At 37.3% G+C, this 22,478-nt stretch overlaps 1 protein-coding gene across 1 annotated transcript; it reads left to right on the top strand.

Annotated features, from left to right (window-relative positions):
- Positions 1–5,494: 5,494 nt before the first annotated feature.
- Positions 5,495–21,536, top strand: GCK72_003923 (uncharacterized protein; the record flags this gene model as incomplete). The annotated part of the gene is made up of 7 exons (XM_053724336.1): positions 5,495–5,662; positions 13,184–13,354; positions 14,105–14,227; positions 15,610–15,828; positions 20,877–21,052; positions 21,120–21,215; positions 21,473–21,536. The coding sequence occupies 7 exons, from the start codon at positions 5,495–5,497 to the stop codon at positions 21,534–21,536; spliced, it is 1,017 nt and encodes a 338-aa protein (XP_053588530.1).
- Between the last annotated feature and the right edge of the window lie 942 nt (positions 21,537–22,478).

The raw sequence follows: 22,478 nt of genomic DNA, 5'->3' as shown, positions 1-22,478 counted from the left end.
GAAACCGGTGTTATAGCTTTTGCGCATTTTCCTGATTTGATTGTGACTTTTGTTAGAAATATGAAAATTTTTATCAGCCATACTTGCAACGAGCCGGGCTAAAAATTTGAACTAAATTTTTCCGAAAACGTCGGATTTTTGACTATACAGTACCGCTAAAAAGTATATTAAGTTTTGGTTTTTCAGTTGTAAAGGCCCAACTTTGAGACTTTGTCATGGTAATACTTATTGTCCCATCAAGTAGATTTTTAGTGGATCATACAAATCAAAAGTAGAACTCCATTTTTGTAGTTGACAACTTTTTTGTACGGACACTCCCTATAGAGTTATAGTCTTTTTAAAGGGGGCAGCTCAAAAATCGCACTATTTTGAACTGAAATGGGTCAATTTGAGAGAGAAATTACTTTGACGATATGTAACTTGCTAGGGAGTGTCCGTACAGAAAAGTTGTCAACTACAAAAATGGAGTTCTACTTTTGATTTGTATGATCCATTAAATAGTTATTTTGTGGGATCGTTAGTTTTACTATGACACATTCTCAAAGTTGGGCGTTTTCAACTGAAAAAGGCAGGACTTAATACACTTTTGAGTGGTACTGTACTTGAGAATTCAATCAAAAGCTAGTTATGCATCAAAAAATTGGATTTTTTAAAATGTAAAATTTTGAAAAATTCAAAAGATTTGGTTGTACCTTTTCTTGAATCCGGGCCGAGCAAAATCTCAGCCGGGGCCGGCCGGGGCCGGCCGAGATTGGACAAGTTTGGTTTTTTAATTATCGATTATCAATAATAAAACTAATTAAGTTTATCTTATTGCTGTCAAATGCGGACTTCTTTTGTTCTAATGACGCAATTTTTCATCAAATTCGAAAATTTCAACAAAAAAAACCTGTGAACATTGTCACCATCGGTGTGTGTGTCTAATTAAGCGTATGTTCTCCATTTCAACATTTCAAATCCTAAACATTATCTATCTCCGATGTTCATCTTTCTCCCGCCCGTCTTACTATGTCATTCATCTAGGACAGATGATCCATCCCGCCCAGGAACGGCTTCGTCTCGTCAGAAAAAGAAAAATGAAAGTTCGAAGGGGGGTCACTCGCTTCAATTCTCCATCCGTCTTCATAGCCTGTCTCCGAAAAAGAAAGAGACAGAAACGGGTTGTGACTCACTCCGCTTTTTGAAATGGGAGGATGGGGAAATTAATGAGGAGCGACATGGAGAGGGGGTACACTTAGATTTGTACTTTATATAGAGCGGAAAACTACTAAAATTATTGGGGAAATTCATAGGTTACAGAAAAAAGTTAGTGGGAAACTCAATGAATAGCTTTACATGAAAATTTTGATTTCCCAACTTCTAAAATCTCACTTATTTTTCACTATTCGTTATTTCTGGCGTTTTCGGATTTTTGACCGTTTTTCGTTGATTTTTTCCGAATTTTTCAATGCAAAATGAGTTTTGCTAGATTCGGGCACATAAATTATTGAAAAAAATGACAAAAAATTGACAAAAATTCTAACATTCGGTGTAAATCCAAAAATGTTGTGAAAAACATGCAATACCCAGAATTATAGTATTTACGATAAATACGTTAAACCTCCCACAGTTTTTTTTATGTGGCATAGTATTTTGATACGCAGTTACTATGCCATGATGTCTTTCTTAATCATTCATAGATCTGAATGTTAGTGCTGAAAATTCATTCATTAGAGGTTCGAAATGAAGAAAATCCCAATTAAAATTTTTTAAAAGATTTTTTGATAATTGATGTTCTAATTTTAATTTCACCCTAAAAACCTAATAATACGACTACCTGAATACTGAAAATCGAATATCTAAGGTTTTTAGACCTGCAGAATTTGAAAATAATTGTTTTTCGATTTCACAAAAAAGGAATGACCTAAATTTATAGTTAACATTTTTTTTGGATAATTATATATTTTTTGTACTAGAATTTTGCTGTAACTTTGTGATTCAGTTTTTAGAATCATTTGTTCTAAAACTTTGTTCTAAAACCAACATATCCTATTCAAAAATTTCAAATCGTCAATATTCTGTAACCTTCTTACTATACTTGTCCTAAAATCCTCAATTTCTAGGTTTTCCCATTTTCCGTTCCATTCGAACAATCGTTCTAACCTCAACTAATTTAATTCTTCTAAACTCAAACTAAGTCCTGACCCATTTCCAGAGCCAATTACAGTTTTAAACTTGCCCCTTTCCTCTAAACCTCTCTCCCTATTTCTCTGGTATGACCTTTAATGTCCGTATAAAGAGACATCGCACAGTGGGCCCCTCCACCCGATTACCTCTAATTTCCCCTTTCTATATGTCTCTTTTCTCCTTCTTTTTCCCCTTTTTCGGACCCTCTCTTCTCCTGACACAGACTAACACAGAACACCTCTTTATCCACCTACCCCACACACCGCACTACGCATTAATTATACTTATGGCTGGGGAAAGAAGGTCCTTTTTATATGGATTTCTTTTTGGCTGCTGGAGGTTTTGTAACATTTTTGTGAGATGTTGATTATCAGTAGAGCAATTTTGCATAGTCTGTTTTTTTAAAAGTAGCTATCGACAAGTTTCCTGTAAAACATCGTTTGATATTTCATAACTTTTCAAACGTTTGAATTTCTCTAAGTATGTAGTAAATTCGCTCTAATTTATAAATTTTAAAATTTCCGTTTTTTGACTATCAGTAGAGCGATTTTGCATACTGTGGGTTGGCATAGCTTTGAAATTTTTTGGATGTTTGTATTGACAACCGGCTGGCTGTATTTTACAACTTTTTGAAATCAAAACTGTTCCAAGCATGTAGCAAACGCGCTCTCATAACACTTATATTTCAAAGTCCCCTTTTTAGATGAGTTTTATGTAAATTTGTTTTTCTAAAGGTTTTTTTGAGCATTTTAAAGGTTTTGAACTGATTTTTTTCAGTTTAGAATTTTTTTTTTCCAAAATATGTCTAAAAAGCTAAATTCATGACAAATCTGAATCTATTTTCAAATTTTGTGTGGGATCAAAATGTCCCGAGTTACAACGGTTTAAAGGTGCTCCGCTTTGTGAAAGTTGAGCAATTTTAATTTTCAAAGTGTTTGGAAAAAATTTGGTATCTTCATGTTTTTAACTTTTTAACTATTATATAATATATCAGTTTCTCATAAACTTTTTCTAATGTTTCATTTTCTTAGGAGTCTTAACACTAGTGATTCAAAGCCATGTATGTATCTCTGTTCGTTTTGACGCCATCGAAAATTGAAAAACAGATTCAGAATCCTCACTTCATGAGTTTTCAAAATTTTTTTAGAATAAATTTGTGATTTTGGATGGCTGATACACCGGTGAAAAGCTAAAACTCCTCAGGTTCTTAGAACCGAACTTACTACATACTCATCTCAGTGGGAATAGCGCTCTATTGATAAAATTGCTTCCAACCAAATAGCCATCTCAACTCTATGTATCTAAATAATTGTTTTCATCCTCTCCATACGTCTCTCCATGGTAGCTAATATATTATTTTTTCTATTTTTGCTAATCCTCAAATACCATTTTTCCCAAATTTTCGTACAAGTTATGATTTGATAGTCCCCACATGCTTTCAAATTTCAATCAGAATCTCATATGACTAAAAAGATAAATTAATGACGGTTCTGAATCCATTTTCAAATAATTTGTATGATCAAAATGAACCGAGTTACAATGCTTTATAGATACTCCCGTGGTGTATCTCGGTTAATTTTACATGTGTCAAAAATTTTGGAAAAACTCAGAATCTTTAGGTTTTTAGCTCGTCAGAGATGCACCATACTCTCTAATCACATTTTTATGCTCTCTGGCGTGCCTTTGACGCGTTTTAAATGTCCGAATTTGCTGTTTTCACGGGTGTCTTTCAAGAGTTTGAAACCTTCTTTCCGCGAAACAGGCGTGCCTTTGACGCCTTCAAAGTCACGAAATACCTTTTTCGCGGATCTGGTGCTCCTTTAACGCGTCTAAAACATCTGTTTTTCGGTTTCAAAGTGTCCTGGCGCACGTTTAGACGCGTTTTGTCTGTGTATCTAAATAATTGTTTTTATTCCTCCTCAACGTTCCCCCCTTTTTCTCCCATTCCACTAATTACCCCCCTTCCTACCGGTTCAAAGAGAAATGACCTTACCTAAGGAGGTCCCCCCTCTCCTAAGTTAAGTGTTGTCGACTTGACTCACTGTGTTTTGGAAATACAAACATTCATGTAGAAAAGAAGAAACGCATCATTTCCGAACACACATACCCATACCGGGGGGCAATAAAATGTCCATCCCGATAAGTCGTCGGACTGTATTTTCCCTCTGCAGGTGGTCTAGCTATCGGACAGTCAGTTGAGGGATGCTTCTCCTCTTTTAGTACTCCCCCACCGTCTTCTTTATTCCTACATATTATCTTATTAGTATATACTAAATCCGGTCTGTCCGGAAGAGAACATTTCCACTTTTTTTATGAAAACGTCGTTGGCAGATCTCAACGTACTACGCATAACAGTTATAACGCTAGAACGCTTGGCTTAGTGTTTTTTGGGAAAAACTGATCCGTGGCCTAACTTCCCAGTTTTTTCTTTTTTTTCTAGACCAACCTCTTTCGACCTTTACCAATTTTTCACTGGTTGTTTTAGGGGTAGCGTTAGCACTATTAAAAAAAAATCTTATCCGTGGCCTAACATTCCAAATCTAAGCGCCCAGGCCACCTGTTCCAATTTTTCTTGTATACAAATCCATACCTGTGTAATAGGATTAAAGAATTTGAAAAACCTTCGGTAGCCTAGTTTTTGAAATTCCTTTTGTGTTTTCTAGGCCAATCTCTCTACAGGTTGAAAAAGTGACTTTTAACAAAGTTGATGTGAATTATCTGTCTGTTCGGATATATCAGATGTCCAATTTTTTTTCAAGATTTTCTGAGTATTTGTCTGTCCGGATTATTGTTTTTCCCGATGTCCAGGTTTCTGGTATGTCTATATGTCGGCATTTTTGTTACAATGCCGCCAACTCACCTCAAATTTTTCAGACTTTCAAAATCTGTATATTTAAACTTTTTATTATTAGGAGTTTCAAATTTTCCTAGTTTTTTTAAAGCTTGGCACACTTTTTGTTACAAAATTTGTATTTTGCATGAAATTTGAGTGACTGAGTCTGAAAATTAAAACAAAAAAATCAAAACTTGAAAACATGTTATATTTGCTAAAATTCCGCCAAATTTTACTGAGAAATTTCTAAATCCCGCTAAATTGCGTGAATTTTCGTAAATTCTATAATTTCCGTATATTTTGCTTAAAAAAGAGTTTTGCTGAAAATTGCTTCAAACGAATGCAGCGATACTTTGTCAATGTTTTTTTTGTCTGTCTGTTTGTTCGGTTGTCTGTTTATCCAATTTACCGAAAACTCCGATTACTCCTGTTTCAACGTTTCCTTCCTCACTATCTAAACCATATATTTTATTTTTTAATTCCAGATTTCAAAAAATGGACTTTGACTTTGACTCCGAGCCGAAAACGCCTCCCCAACTGCCCCCAGCACCTCCAATCCGTACAGTTTCCACAAACAACCCGAAAGTCACGTTCAAAGGACCCCAGACCTGGAGGGAGTCGATTGGAATGTTCATGATAATGGCTCTGGCATTGGTTGTGGCGGTAAGTCCCTTATTCATAGAAAATACCAAAGATGAATCCCCACCGGTCACGCTTGTCTTGTGATAAAAAAGAGGTGAAGTGAAACGAAAAGAAAGTTTTTTTCTAGAAAATGGATTATGTTCACTTGAATACTGCTTGTTACCTTTTTGCAGAAGGTTTAAATTGTTCCAGTGGAGCGCGTTTGACTCATTTACCCAGATTAGAATTATAAAAAGTTCCGGGAAGAAATCAGATTAGTTTAGTCATTTGTCATATACTCAGAAATGTTCCATTCTAGAACAAAAGTTAGTCAGAAATAAATAGTTGTGAGATCAAACGGAAGTAGATTTTATTTATTTTCGAGTAGGAAAAAAATGTGCTGAAAAAGAAATTCTGGCCTCGGTGCAATAAGATTAGGAAGAGAATGGAAATCGGAATAAATAAGTGATTAGGTTATGGGGAGGTGGATGTGAATGAATCAAAGTCTGAGATGTTTTGGACTTTTTGTGGAGGAAGGAGAGGTACAGTACCCCTAGAGAAGGTATACTGTAGTTTTGAGTATAAACTTGAAAGCAGATACTACTAATATACTGTACATAGCAACTGGTGCTCAGTTTTATGGTCTGACTGTAGCTGACTACTGTAATTACAGCTAAAATGGTCACCTAGTGATCTATATCATTGGAAAGCTGAAATCACGCTGATTCCAAATATGTATTCAGTTTTTGACCTCGAGGTCTGGTAATTGAGAAAATCGAGGTCAAAGTTTTGACCACCATTACCTTAGGTAGGTTTACTGTATATGAGTACTGACTACTGTAGAACCTACTGTTGTACTGAATAGATTTACAGGGTAATTAAGACTAAATGATAGATATACTGTACTTACAGTCTAGATTACTGTACCTGCCTCATTCTGTAATTCTGAGTTTCCTCTCCTACCGCAAGAGCTTGGCTACCGTAGTAACTTTGGTCGACTCAACCACATTTTCATTTTTCCCAGCGTACGTGAGAATCCGAAAAGTGTAGTTTGAGTAGTTGATTAAATGTTCGAGAACACTGGAGCCGAATTTTTATTTGGAATTGTGTGCACCTGGATGGTCAGGTACCTGGATGGCTAAAGATAGAACTGCTTAAGTTTAAAACCGAGTTAGATACCGTGATCCGGTACCGTAGTAAATTTCGAAAAAATTTCATTAAGAACCGTTGAAATCCCGGCAAAACACTAGTCTAAATCACAGATTTCACGGATTTAGGTTCCCGACGTGTGTCTGTTTGTCCGGATGCCCTGTTGATACAGTAACCCATAAGCCTATGTTCTCGACCTCCCAGTACTCCTTATCTTTCCTTTAGCCCCTCAAGACCTGAAAATTCCCCGTTTCTCCGGATGTCCATATTTTCAGGATTGATGTTAGCAATCCAGACAATCCTAGTTAAGTAGCTCTCTCATTTTCTACAGTAACCCCTTAGCTGAATCCTGATAGCTAGACCTACAGTTCAACTTAAGCCTAAGCTCTTGCCCAATCTTCTACAGTACCCCTTACCCCTTGAGATTTTTGGAAATCTGAAAATCGACAACATTCGACACAAGGTTTTTTCATTCAATAACTTTTTTATTAGCAGAAAATAATACCTTTTCTTTTAAATATATACAAAGAACATTCTTACTGAACATGGTGAAAAAAAAACAAGGGAAATTTCAGAGACAACAGAAACAAAAATAACATGATTGATAGATTTTGTAGAAGAAAAATATATATGTAGATCATAAGAGCAGCTACCCATTGTAACGATATTCGATAGAGCCAGCATTTGTATATGTAGATGATCAGTATTTGTACAGAAAGAACAGAATCAGAGGCGACTCAATAAAAAGCCGAATAGCACCGCCGGAATCCGCGACGCTTCTCCTCAATGGACCGCTTGATAGCCGCCTGGACGGCTTGCGATTTGTGAAGGTCGACGTTGTTGAGAATGTCTTGGTTGATGTGGAACATGTCTTAGAAATAAGTTGAAAACTTCACAAACTGAGTGAATGAGTAAAGGTGGAGCCCTAGGGAGCTTTTATATGTGCTCTCGAAGTGACCACGCCCCTTTCAAGCGAGCACATGAGGCGGAGGGTCAGAAGAAAAGGGGAGGAGGGGAGTCATGCTAATTAATCAGCAAGATTTGAAGGGATTATGAGATGGGAAAAAAAAATCTGAAAAATGTGGGAAAATAGGAGAGAAGAGCAAAGTTTGGGATATCTAGGATATCAAGTTTTGTAGAATTTGATAAGATAGCACAGGCAACAATTGTTTTAGCTTAGAGCCGTTCTGAGCCATAGTCGCTTTTTTACGGATTTTTAACCTCTGAAGAAAGCCTGGGTAGTCACGGAAGCATACGGAAGCTTCTGGATCCTCCAAAAAACGGTGAGCACGGTTTTAGAAAGCCGACGGATTCTGGACAGTTTTCGAACGTTAGAACGCCAATATCCCGTCCAGAGGCACGTCTGAGACGTTCGGCAGGTTCTGAAGCAGACTTTCAGCGTTTTGACTATTCCGAAGGCGTAAAGACCCTGCGGTATCTTTATGAAGCGTTTGACCGTCTGAAAAAGGTCCAGAAGTTTATAGAAGGCTTCAGAATCATCCCGACGTCTTGATGATGCTCCAGAACGTTTTCAGTTAGACTTTCAGCAACTTTTAGCTAATTCCCACCAAATCTTCAGTCGATTTCATACCCCCTCCTTTGCTCTCCTTGTTACATGCAAATTTAGCCTCCGTATCGTCGATTATCTGAAAATACCCATTTTCTTTAATTTTTAGTTTAAAAAAAAGGTATTTTATGCTGAAAATAGGGATTTTGAGCGCATTGCTGAAATTCTACAAACCAAATCACTGTGTCATTGTTGGTCAGGGTTTAGCGGAATTATTCCTTCCGCTTTCCGCTTTCCGCCTTTCTTCATTTCGAAAACCGCATTCCGCTGTACTGTACCACAGTTGGCGATCTCAGGAAGACCTTGGGCAATAAGCACAGGTACAACCGTTAGTGTGGAAACTGTGCTCTGTAGAAAATCTCAACTACAGTACCTCTCCAGCATGTGCTTTCTGCTCTCTTTCTCTATCAGAATGACACACCTGACATTATTGTTCATTCTCTCAAAAACTCAATTTCTTCTCCTTCCCTTGTCTGCCACTAATTTCAACGCTGACCCTCATTCGATTAGGTGTTGAGCTGACTGGAAAAATAGAATCTCATGGAAATTCTTTCAGCTGCAAGCATAGACTCTATAATTTGATAACACAGTGTGTTTTTTCAACTTTGACAAAAAATTCATATGGGAAAAAGTTGAAACTAATCGTTCGGATAATTGAGGTAATCGGTGGGAAGGAACTTTTGAAATTTGGTTTTTGAAAATTTCGACTTTTTCTTTGTTTTCCTTGAAGTTCAAAATTATATGTATGTCATAGCAATTCTAAGACCAAATTTCGGGCAATAGACTCTTAAAACTGGACTAGGGACCTAGCCGATCATACGAATAGTGTCTAGTTTTCTTCTGATTTTTTAATCGAAAAATCAAACCAGAAGCCTGTTAAGTACGCTTTGACGGTTTCATTCAAAACATCTCTTGTTGAATTACTAATAAGGTTAGTAGACCGGTACATCAGGGTGACCACGAGAAAGAAAAACAGATGAATGATAAGACTAGGCAACATGTGGGAAGTTGATGTATGAATTTAAAAAAAAATTGGTCGCAGGGCCAAAAATTAGAGAGAAAAACAGACTGTTTTCGAAGTTTCGAGTCGACATCTATGTAATACCAAAAAGGTCATTTTTTGCATAAAATACATAGAAATAAATAGAAAAAGAATTTTCTGGCAGATTTGCTTGCAAAGAAGATTCAAAAGAGTATAATCATGGCCAGGAGTAAAAAAAACCTAACTCTTGACCTAGAAAACCAGGTTTTGGGCGTCTAGGTCATCACAACTCGGTCATCATCAATTTTGTGTATAGAAATCGAATTCTAATTGACGCGACCGTTCTAAGGGTCCTGTTTTCTTATCCATGCGTCTTTAAAGTTGGATAATTGCAGAATACAAAAAAATCCTATCAGTATTCAAATTTTCTTCCGAAAAATTAACATGACCGAATTTTGGTGTCCTAGAAACCCAAAAATGGTATTTCTAGGTCTAGAATGAGATTTTGGAAGAAATCAAATGAAGTTGGCCATGATTGAACTTATTAGAACCGTTTCGAAAAGCTGAATTCAACAATTGAGCTCAAAATGCGGAAAAATTGCACATTTTCAAGGTTTGAGCCAAAAAAATGGTAACAATTGAAGAAAACCCTTTTGCGATTTTTCAGCTTTTTGAGGTTATTTAAGTTCAATCAGTTATTTTGCATTTACCTGAACCGCGACGCAGCACGCATCGCAACCATGGCCTAGAAATCCGAGCTAGGCCACTAATTTCCAAAGTACAGTTCCCCCAACTTATTTCTTCCTTCCTGTGCTAATACCTGGTCTCTAGTTTAGTCAACCATAAGGATAAGGCTAAGATTTCAAAAAATCAGTGTTGTTTTCCAGTTTTAGTCCAGTGACTTTCAGTTTGTCTGAAATTTTCTCGAGCACATTCCGCTTGACCAACACCACCAAAATTTTCTAATTCCTGATTTCAGATGAGCATTTCTTTGACATTTTTGCACGTAGCGATTATAACTGACTTGATTGCTCATTTGTTATTGTAGACTTTTTGAGATCTCCGGAGCATAATAGAGAGAAGAACGGAAATTGGACACCTCCTGTCTACACTGCCGTTTGTTCCAGCTAATTAATTGTAATCAGAACAGAGATAGCATGTGATATTCTACATAGACTATTCAAAAGTATAATAGAAAACAAGTCTCATTCAAGAACACTGTATATGTCTGCAGGCTGGGATAAGATGATCATTGATATTAGACAGACAGAGAGTCGACGGAGTTAGTGAAGTGGATCTGAATTTCAGACAAAAACTTCAAGGGGAAAAGTAGAGAGTAGTTTTAAGACACGGAACCTTTTTTTATAGAAAATGGAAGGAATTAATAGTAAGGGACATTATGACAGACCTACATTAGAAAACGTATAGATTAGATAAACCTGATAACTGGACAGACAGACATCTGGACAGCAATTTGACAGGAATTAAGACGGAATTTAGACAATTAGGCAGGAATTTGCTTACTTGGATAATCCGGACATCTACACATACAGACACTCAGATAGACATATCAATTTTCTGATCAACAGAAACATTACCATCAGACAAACTAATGTAAGGACATGCATGTGTCGGGAACATTTAAGCATTAGACAATTTGGGCATCTGGACACACAGACATTGTGACAGACATAATAAAAACTCACAAGCAGAGTTTCGAGGATTTGGAAAATTTTGACTAAATTGAAACTTTTCAAGTCATTTTTGTGGTTTATTCACTCAGAAACATATTTTGCTACATACGGTGACATCGGGATAGCTGGAAATCCGGACAGACAGAAAACGAGGAACACCTCGAGATTTGAAATCTACAGTAACCTGGACACCTGAACATCCCGACATTTGGAAATCGAAACAGATTGTATACAAACGCTGAAAAAAGATAGCCAAGACTATCGGAGACTCCGGGCATGCGGACACCCGGAATTCCAGACATACAATTTGTATCACACAACTCAGGCGGCGGCTTTACAGCGTCCGTGTTGATGTACATACCTACAGTGGTCCTCGGACATCTGGACACACCTGGGAATCGGTGACAGACAGACAGACTATCCGCCAGAATGGGTCGGGTCTCAGAGCATACTGTAACCCGGATATCTGGATACCTTGAAATCCGTACAGAAAGTGATAGCTTTAAACGTAAAATCTACCGTAACCCGGATTCAAAACATCTATAATGACGCTCTAATCCCCTAAAACATAGTTTTGACTTCCTAGGATGAACAGCCACACAGACAGACTCTCTGCCACTTTTCCACTCAAAGATGAGCCTTCCGACCTGTCCTCTGTCTTTCCAAAATAATGATTTCATTTTTCAACCTCAAAATCCTTGATCAGTACCTCCTATTACTTTGCTCATTACTCATTTTTTTCCAATTCCATTCATTTTTACTACACACACACATCACTTTCCCATTCATCTCCTACTAGACTCTTTTTTTTTCTTCAATTTTCAGTTTTCGAAAAAATTTGACAAATCCTCCAAAATCTGCCCCTTATTATCGGATTATCTCCACCACAGTGATAATGTTGATCCAATAATATGTACATATATTCAAGTGTTGCCTCTGAAGAACCCCCTCAAAAAATCTGAGAACAAAAACTATGATGAATTTTTTTTCGAAATAATATAATTTATTACATAGGTCAAACGTATTTGACAAGAGAGGATGTGTCATCTATTATAGCATTTTGACAAAAGCTGTTTGTTTTTTTTCTAAATAATTTTTGAGACGTCCTGTCTAGCATCAATTTGAAAGAAAACATCCAGTAAGAAAAGGGTGAATTGCGTCAGGGTGGTGGTGATACCGATGACCGATTAAAGTTCTTGGAAGCAAACTTGGGGATTAATGAGAAGAAAATATTAAGATGAAATATAAACAAGTCTGGAACAACGTCAAAAAATTGATGGTGATGACAATGGCTGGGGTGCCTGCGTCGCTTTCTGTAAGGTTTATAAAGATGAGGGACCGGGGTGTCTTACTGTGGGAAGGATTGTGGAGGTTACTGTATTTGGAAGTTTTTCGGGAAATTTAGTTCCAGCCAAGTCATCTAACTAACAAGAACTAGTTTTAGAAAATGTTTGAGAATTTGCTGAAAATTGACTCATAGGTAGTTTCGACCATTCTGAAAACAATGTTCTGCCCATTGAAGCTTTACACAAGGTACAGTACCTAAAATCTCGGATTTGTACTAGAGTTTTGAGAAATGCGTGGCGGTTTGCGTAGGTCTTACTGAAACTGTTAATTATAGTAGGTAGGATAGTCTGAACTTCAAGTTGACCGGCGCGTTACGGTTGCGGTGCGGTGTGAGATATCTCCCTAACAAAGCTTGTTCCTACTGTAGTGAGCTTGGTTCTCGTGAATAAGTCTAACCCGTAACCATTTTGGCTCTGTTCCGATCGGTAAAGGTCTCTTGCGAACTTCATGTTGTTATTTTTTACAGTAAACTCTAGGTTTATAGTGAGATAGATGTTAACCGAATCATTAGGGTTTGTTGCAACAGGTACCAATTAACAAAATGGTTAATCAGAAAAAAGAGAAACATTTTATGTGACTAGAATTCTGAGGGTTCTGAATCTGTCTTCAAAGTTTGTCTAGCATCAAAATGACCCGAGTTAGACGACTTTCATTTTTCAAAGTTACATATATCTGTCCGGTTTAACTAACGACAGACAAAATTTGTAGCCGGATTCTGAATTCACACGACTTCAGCTTTAATCTCATTACCAAAAAAGGAAACTATCACAAAATTCGTTACAGAAATTACACAAGCATAAACCTATCCTCTCTATTCTTTTCAGATCTCCAGTCTCATCCTCCTCTGCTACGTGTGGAAGGACAAACAAGTCTACGATCACATCGTTGACTTCCTCGACAAAACCATCCAAATCTCCAAAATCGCCGAACGCCCATTCCTCGGAGTTTACCAGCTATCGGAGAAGGAGCATGAAGTGTTGGCAAGTGAGAGAACGGTAGGTCAAAGGTTACGGTAGGCGTCGCGGCTCAAATCAAATTATCTCACAAAGGAAGTCTTTGGAGACGCCACTTTCCAATGATCCAGAAATTTGGTTATAGGTACTTTCGGCAACGGGGAGTCCATTTCTATCATCAGAACCTGCTAAATGCCTCTGCTATCCGAGTTATGAGCTCTCACATTTTTAATCTGGCCTAGCTTTTGCACATGGAACTCCAAATCAACGCCACCCAGCGGTTTAACTGTGTTCTACTATTTGCCAATTTGGAATTCCATGTGACAGAGGTTTACCATATGAAAAGTTTGAGAGCTCATAACTCGGCTCGCAGAGACATTTAGCATGTTCAGATGTCAGAAATGGACTCCCCGTAGCCGAAAGTACCTACAACCAAATTTATAGATCGTCTGAAAACAGCGTCTCCAAAGACATCCCTTATACAGTAAGATCCCCTCCCCCCTATTCTGAAATTCTCCTCCTGATCCTAGATTTTTGGTTTCCGGTGTGTCTCAGTTTTTGACACATACCCTTTACAATTTGTATAGAATCATTTTTGATCTTCATCATGTATATATATTTCAACTTTTGTTTTTCTACTAACCCACAAATACAAAAAACAAAAAAACATGGAGGATTAACTGAACGGAAATAGAAGTCCCCTGGTGTTTGACACTTTGATTCATTGAACCCACGCATCCTGAAAAGATAAAAAAAGAAGAGGATATTAAAATTAATGAACTTTAATTACAGTACAAATGGTTTCTTCGTGGATATCTATTATCGGAACTCGGTGTCTTTTTCTTCGTCTTCCTCGCCGGATTCCTCTACTTTTGCTTTGATATTTCCGGAGGGAAGGCCAAAGTTGTGTTCTGGGTGAGTTATTTGGATGGGGTGTCGGTGACGCGTTTTTCCAATTGAACAAAAATTGTGAAGGTTATAACTTTGCTGAAATTGGACCGATTTTAATGATAATAAGTGAATTTTGAAGCTGAAAAACAGGAGAATATGTTAAGTATGTCTGGATGTAGACTCAGTATGAACAACTAAAATTTCAATAGCCCTGGGTTCGCAGTATCGGTTCCTGATCTTATAATAAATCTTATAATAAAACTGTAAACAGTTTGAAACTATATAATCTTGACGTTCCCTAAAAATTTGTATACTAGCTTTTTCAAACATGCAGATTTTGAAAATGGTGTCAGTTTTGTTTTTAAATTGATTTTTTTGTGTCATTTCATTAATCCTGGATATCGTTATCCAGTAAAACAACGGTTTGACTATACAAAATCCTGCAGCCATGAACCCATTCGGTATTCTGAGCAACGTTTTGCTGTATCTTTTGTCAAAATGCACGTAATTTCTCAAAAACTAAACCAAAAACTGAGTTTTTAAGTTAAAAATTTTGTTTTTCGAAATTTGACTTTATTGAGTGATTAAATTATTCCACTGTCATTGTTTTTAAGCTCATTTTATTGTATCTACGAAAAAAAAACACAACAATCCCTTTCAGAACTTGTTTTCAGATCAAACACCTGTTTAAGAAGTTTTAACAAATTTCCACTTAAAAATCATTATTTTTGAATTTAGAGTGTGTCTAAAAATACATTTTCACAAGTTTTATAGAAAATTCCACGAGCTTGTTAACGAATTAGCAGTTGATCTAATTCTTCGAAGTTCAGTTCCGGTCAAAACCGGAAATACCAATGAAACATTAAGTTTTGTAGTTAAATGCACATTTGAAACTTGAAAAATATACCAAAATGATGATCTCGGCGAGACCTATGTCCCTGATCTACTACGAGACAGATGGCAGTTTGTTAGTGTGCCGCGAGGTGGCCTTAGTGATCATTTTTGGGGTTTTCAGCACATTAGTCCGTCCCGTAATATATCAGAAACATAGAACTAGATCTACATTATGGTATATTTTTCAGCTCATAAGATTGAGTGTTTTAGGCGAATTACGCACATGCAAACATGCGTTTAATTACAAAACTTAATGTTTCTTTAGTATTTCCGGTTTTGACCGGAAATACTGAACTTCGAACTGGATCAACTGATAATTCGTTAATAAGCTCGTGTAATTTTCAATAAAATTTATAAAAATGTATTTTTAGACACAAGCTGAATTCGAAAATGATGATAGTTTGTGGTGTGGAAATTTCTAGAAATTGGGTTTTGGTTAAATGTAGTACTTGGAATCTGCAATTCTTCGTATCCCCCAATTATCATATTTTAATTTCCCTCTCCAATTCCAGATAATCATCGCCACCGGCCTAATCTACGCCGTCGTGCCCATCCACATCTTCACGTTCGTCCTAATGCCCTACTCCTCGATGCTTCCGAATGCAACCGAAAAACTGCTAAACCACGCGATACCTCACAACGTGGGTGGCATTCAACAAATGGAAATGGGTCTCGGGTGCACATTCGATTTGAATTTGTACGCGGCGAATAGAAGAAAACTTAATCCGAATGTAAGTCTCTCTCTCTCTATTTTGGTCGAGTTGGGTGGGTGAAGTCTTTGGTTCCTTTTACAAATTGGATGAGCAGAAAAAAGAACAAAACGTGCAAATTATTTCTCTCTGCAAAAAAGAGATTAGATGAATAATTGGGATAGTAAGAGAAGCGGATTAGTAGTGATGGGTCAAACGTCACCGAATCGAAAAATTATGTGTTCAAAATTTTTCAAACGAAGACATATAACGGAACTAAATTTGTTGAGTAAAAAGGGTAGATGTCTAGATTTTTTGTCAGATTCTTAAAATAGGGTTCATGGAAATGGGGGAAGATGAGCCGGAGAGATCAGAAAATCAGAGGGCCAATGAGAAACTTGAGAAGAAGAGTGTGTGTACTTTGGATGTGAACGATCACTAAGTTTTTGGATAATTATCAATAATCAGTTTCGATGAGACAGAGTTGATTGGAGTCAACATTTATAGATGTTTCCAAAAGAGCTGGTTTCATGGAATCGCCGTTTTTACATGATACAGTTAGCTGGGGTAATCTACAGTACCCGTTGAAGAATGATCATAGTGTGTTGTCAAACATCTCTAATGCTCTGCAAAAAACGTCTGAAAAAAATATGAATGCAGATTTTTTGGTGAGATCGGTTATAGCTTACATTGCCTTAAATATGTAATTATATAACCGAAAAAATGAGGATTCTGAATCTGGCTTCAAAATTTCCCTAACTTTTAGAATAACGGATGTAAACGGTTTTTGTTAAAGGGTACGATTCAAAAATGGATAAAAGTCCACAGGCGTTTTTGAATTATTTTTATATTTCAAAAAAGCTAAAATTATGAGGATTCTAAAAATGCAGTCAAATTTTCGAATAATGCAAGTATGAACCGAGATACATAGGTTTGAAGTTGTCCTCCTGAAATTGACCCAGGAAAAAAAGGAGCAGGCTGAAAGTGGTGTATTTCGGTTCATACAAGTCCTAGGTAAATTTTGAAACCAGATTCAGAATCCTCACGACTTAAGCTATCCTATCATATAAGAATCTTTTTTCTTTGTCAGTTCAAGCGCAGAATTTGGCCAACATGAAACACCTTAATAGCTGCAAAACATATTTTCTTATATCGGACACGTGTACGACCGAGAGGACCTTAATCTGACACATGAAAAGTTTTAGCAGAGGGGATCCATCTGAAAAAACTTATCTGAAATTCCGACGGAAGGAACTCGAGGACTTTTTCTGACTGACGGATTAGTTACAGTGAGGTCCTCAAATTTTACCAGAACGGTCTCTAGGACTTTTTATCCTTAGCTTGCCAATCTGAGACTCCGGCGGAACGGACTTTTTTCTGACAGACAAATTAGTGCATGTTAGTGGCATCAAGTGGCACAAATTCTGTGTCTTCCCCTAATTAGTGACACCCCTTTCCTAATTAGCGCGATATAAGGCTTCCCCTTAACTGTACATTTCCCCTTTTAAGACTTCAGTGATGTTTAGACGGAATTTCCAAATAAATATGTTTATTGAAGAAGATGAAACCCGTTAAAAGATAAAAGAGAGCACAAAAATAAATATACATTTCCAATTAAAGATCAATTAAGTCATTTGAGAAAAAGAAAGTTGGGAAACCTTAATGAAGTGAGGTGAAGCTGCGACGGAGGCCACGACGTCTGTCGAGAAGACTTCTCTCGATGATCTTCTTCTCTCCGTTGCTCGGCTTACGGCTCACCAACGTCTTCTTGACCATGATCTCAGTGGTGGAGAAGTTGTAGACGTCTTGGTGAATATGGAACATTTTTAGACACAGAATTTGGACAGAATAGGGAGATGTCCTGAGCACAAGAATTAGGAGAAGACTTTGCTTTGATTTAGCTTGCCTAGAGAGTTTTATACTGGGCGCTGCTCAGACTCCGCCCCCATCGCTCCGGGTGGGAGGAGACAAGTGATATCAGATTAAAACGGAAGACATTCCTTTCTGATCTCCCTAATGATAAGGGATTAACGGGTGGGAGAGAGGGGTGGGGAAGAGCTAAAGTTGAATTGTTCAAGAGTTGATGAGGTCACTTCCATTTTCAGATTGTATACATTGTATACATATGTATGTTTCTAAGAATTGAGTGGTGTTGACGGAGTGAGATGGATGGGTACACTGACGTAGCACAGGATTACCTTTATAGAGGTAGACAGGTGTTTGAGGTGTTGGGTGTTTGCACATCCTGGTGTTTTGTCAGAATAAATCAGTCTGAAATATTTTCAGACAAGATAAGTTTTTGCAGAAATTAATTTATTTATCACATTGCAAGAGTCTGAAAACGTTAGCAGAATAGGTTACGTTGGAGAGCTAGGTTACTGTAACTGACAAATTTTTATTTATTTGGAAGACAATTGTTATCAAGAGATCGGTACGAGCTGTTTTAAAGGTCTTTTGAATCAATTTTTTGTCCCGGATTACTATGCTTCACTTAAAAAAATTTTGTAAACTAGCTAATGGTACATAATTAGTACACTTAGTTAGTTTACGTTGTCAAAAAGTACGTTTAGAAGAACTTAATATTTAAAAAGCCGATTTTTGCGATTTTCAGTAGAAAAACCCCAAACTGGGTCACGGTGTCCTTTATAGCTTCGTATTGTCAAATTTTAGGGCGTATAATTGAAACAAAGAGCCTCACTTTGTAGTCGGCCAATTTTTTTAAAGAACTGTCCCTAAACTCATGTTTTGAGGAACCGCATCTCCTTAATAAGAGATCACACAAAAAAGTTGTCAACTACAAAAATGAAGGCATTCACTTTTATTACATTGCCAAAAACTATTTCAACCCAAATTTTGGCATAGTGAGACTAAGAGTACTTTGTACTGGAGATGTTCTGCTAAATTCTGAAATTTTTCGGAGCATGAAAATGAGCATAGGTACCGTATACTCAAACTCAGAACACGTTCTTCTAGACTTCTGCGCCTCAAACGCAGGCATCAGAAACTGTGAATTGTCCCAGCTAACGGTGTCTTATCAAAATTGATATTTTCCATAAGTCATATCAAAAAAATCCAGATATTTGGTTATTGTTCTCATCTAAAGTACACAATCTTCGGTTTCTTAAGATCTCTAATAAATGTGATCGAGACCGTTTCAAAATGAGTTCAACTCGAAAGTACTAACTTAGGTCTTCACTTTTGTAGTTGGCCACTTTTTTAAAATGACTATACTTAGTGATGTACGTTACCGCACCACATCTCGCTAGAGACGGACAGCACAGAAAAGTGGTCAATTACAAAAGTGTAGCTCTAGGTTAGTTAAATGTACCCACAAAATTTTAGCCAGCATTATTTCTGACAAGGGAAGTCTTTGGAGACGCCACTTTCAAACGACCTATAAATTTGGTCACAGTTACTTTCGGCTACGGGGAGTCCATTTCTACAGTCAAAACCTGCTAAATGTCAATGAGAGCCGAGTTATGGGCTCTCAAACTATTCAAATGGTCAAGCTTTTTCACATGGAATTGCAAATCGGCCGCATATACGCTATCGCGCGGTTCCATTTGTGTTCCCCAGCAGTTGACCTTGTGCTCGTACGTTGCAAAAATGAGAATATTTGGCGTATACTATTTGCCGATTTTGAATTCCAAGTGAAAAAGCTTAACCATATGAAAAGTTTGAGAGCTCATAACTCGGCTCGCAGAGACATTTCGCAGGTTCTGATTACAGAAATGGACTCCCCGTTGCCGAAAGTACCTATAACCAAATTTATAGATCTTTTGAAAACAGCGTCTCCAAAGACTTCCCTTGTTAGGCGTGCTTCAGTCACTTTTTAGCAGACTTGCAAAATTCCGGGCCGGGCCGAGAAAGCTCCGGCCCGGCCCGGCCCGGTCGGCCCGGATTTGAATTTTTGAACTTTTTTCACTACAATTTTTTGTCCAAAAATTTATTTTCTGAAAATTTTTCATATTTTTCCTCAAGTATATTTTTCAAAACCCTTCGAAACCTATAAAAAATTGTTTTTAAGAAATATTTTTCAAAAAAAATCGGGAAATTTTCGAAAAAAAAATTTGAATTTTTTTCAGTACTGAACTTCCGGGCCCACCGGGCCGGGCCGGGCCGGGCCGGGCCGGGCCGGGCCGGTCCGCGGGCCGGGCCCTAGAAATTTTCATTCCGGCCCGGCCCGGCCCGGCCCGTTGCAAGTCTGCTTTTTAGTTACTCATGTCATTCCATTTTTTTCATTTCTACCCATATCCATTAAAAATTTGAAATTTTCCATTTAATTCTCTATTTCAACCTATAATCCTTACACAGGGTTTAGCTGACGACTCATAGTCTTGTTTACAACATGTACCCAGAAGATTTTTCCGAGAAATTTGAGGAATAATACGGAAGTTTTGAAGGGAAAAATCAAAACACATATGTAAAGTGTTTAGTTTGATGGTTTATTTAAGAAAATGGAAATTCTTTGATCTACATGCCGACTAATTAGTTATCAATAAGAGAGAATATTATAGGATTAGGAATAAAGTTGTTCGGAGCTAGTGATCGAACGGATTGGGTGGTTACGTAACAAATGTTAGTTCTGCAAAGAAAAAAGAACGAACAAGAAACAGAAAAGAATAAGAATCAACATGTTGTTGCTATTATCCGTTCCTGAGAAGATAAACTTTGATGAATGTGAACAAAGTGAAAATGTTAAAAATAGTGGGATTTCAGTTTGACTCAGGGGTGTCTGGAAAACGATTTGTTTGAATGATGGTTACAGTTAGGGTGCTGGATTACTGTAGGTATGAGACGGAGAAATTTCGAAGATTCCGACTTTTTGAGTAAACAGCTACCGTACTTTTTAAAAATAGAGTTTTTGGGTAGATCTTCGGTAACATTTTTTTAATATGGGGCAGAAATAAAATAAAAAAAACTCCTAAACCTTCAATATCCGCAAACGTCAGGTTCATACTGTGGAGTTACTGTAGATTCGAATCTCATCCTAGCATCTACTGTAGTCAGATAATACTCCGAAACGTGATCTTTGCTGAACAGTGCGGCTTCAAGTATACTGCAGTTATGACCATACCCATTTATTCCAGAACACGTGTGACCCTCAAATCGAGTCCTCCTTCATCCCACTCTACATGCTCATCACCCTCCTCGTTATCCGTCTCACCCCAATCGCCATCGGTGTACTGTTAGCCGCCAAAAAGACGCCGTTGAGTGAAGGTGTCGCCCAAGTTGTGGAGAAGATAAGGAAGAATGAGAAGCGGAGGTATGTAGACCCACTTTTTATGTCTTTCCTATCTTTAGAATAGTGTTTCTTAGTTAAACCGTTTTAGGTTATACGTTAAGAAGCAACAACGAACCACAACCACTTTTGATGGGGACCATGTGAGCAAGAGCACCACGTTCGGGATTGAGGGTACACCGCCGAGGTTGGTTTATTTTTAGGCTAGAAGATTTTTGATAGCCTCCTGCTTGAAAATCTTTGATCTTACATAACACATACATATTTACTATGTATATGTAAACACATTTCTCCACTATCACAAGACGAACCAGTCAGTGAATGAAATCCTAGTATTTGAGAGGGTGAGATTATCACGGATTGGGATATTCACTAATTGGATAAGGGATAAAGATCGACGATGAGCAACAACAAATAATAATGATGTTGAGGGTTATCTTATAGAATTACGTCAACTCCACTTCCGCCTGTACCGTCGCCAGCTCAGATTGATCATAGCATCAGGTAAGGGAAAATAGAGAATTTGGAACTTATAAAATCCAGATCATTTAAAAATATGGATCTTAAAATAAGGTTTTTGATCGTGGATGTTTAATTAAAGAGCTGATAGTACTGGCCATAAAGAATGCGACACTTGCAGTTTTTAGTTGAAAACGGTCAACTTTGGGAGTGTGACACGGCCTCGCTGATAGTCGCACAATATTTATTGTTAGTGGATTATACAGATCACAAGTACAGCTTCATTTTTGCAGTTGACAACTTTTTTGTACGGGTACTCCCTAGCAAGTTATCAATCGTCAAAGAAATTTCTTGCAATTGTTGCCATTTTTCAGTGCTAAAAAAAGATTTTTGAGCTGTTTACTTTGACGATTGATAACTTGCTAGGGAGTACCCGTACAAAAAAGTTGTCAACTACAAAAATGAAGCTATATTTGTGACCTACACACTTCATAAGCAATCTATATTGTGAGACTATCAAGGAGACCGTGTCACACTCATAAAGTTGGCCATTTTCAACTAAAAACTACAAGTGTCGCATTCTTTATGGCCAGTACTGTATATTCATGAAAATCGGCTCTGGGACATTTTGAGAAATAAAAATATGAATTGAATGAAAAAGCGAACAAAAACGAGCTGAATTGAGTTTTCTAGCCGTGTACTTCGCGTGGACAAGAGAAGTTTTTAAATGTTGAATTTTCGACTGATTTTTACGGGAATTTCTAGCCTTTCTCTTCAGCAAAAATGAAGTTTATTAGGGAAAAATAATTCGATGAAAAAACGAGCGAAAACTTACTAAATTAGCCAATTGAGCGTGTACTTCTCGTGGAAAAAAGGAATTTTGGCTTTTTGAGAACTTGAGAACTGGCCCCCAGAAATTTCAAAATCATGCGTTCAAAAAACATTTCTAGACCACGTTTGGGTTTCTAGGCCAAGAGGCATTCTTCATTCT

The sequence above is a fragment of the Caenorhabditis remanei genome, chromosome II, assembly GCF_010183535.1.
Source record: "Caenorhabditis remanei strain PX506 chromosome II, whole genome shotgun sequence".
NCBI classification, from domain to species: Eukaryota; Metazoa; Nematoda; class Chromadorea; order Rhabditida; family Rhabditidae; genus Caenorhabditis; species Caenorhabditis remanei.
The sequence above is the reverse complement of the archived record's forward strand: the minus strand, read 5'-3'. Positions and strand labels throughout refer to the sequence as shown.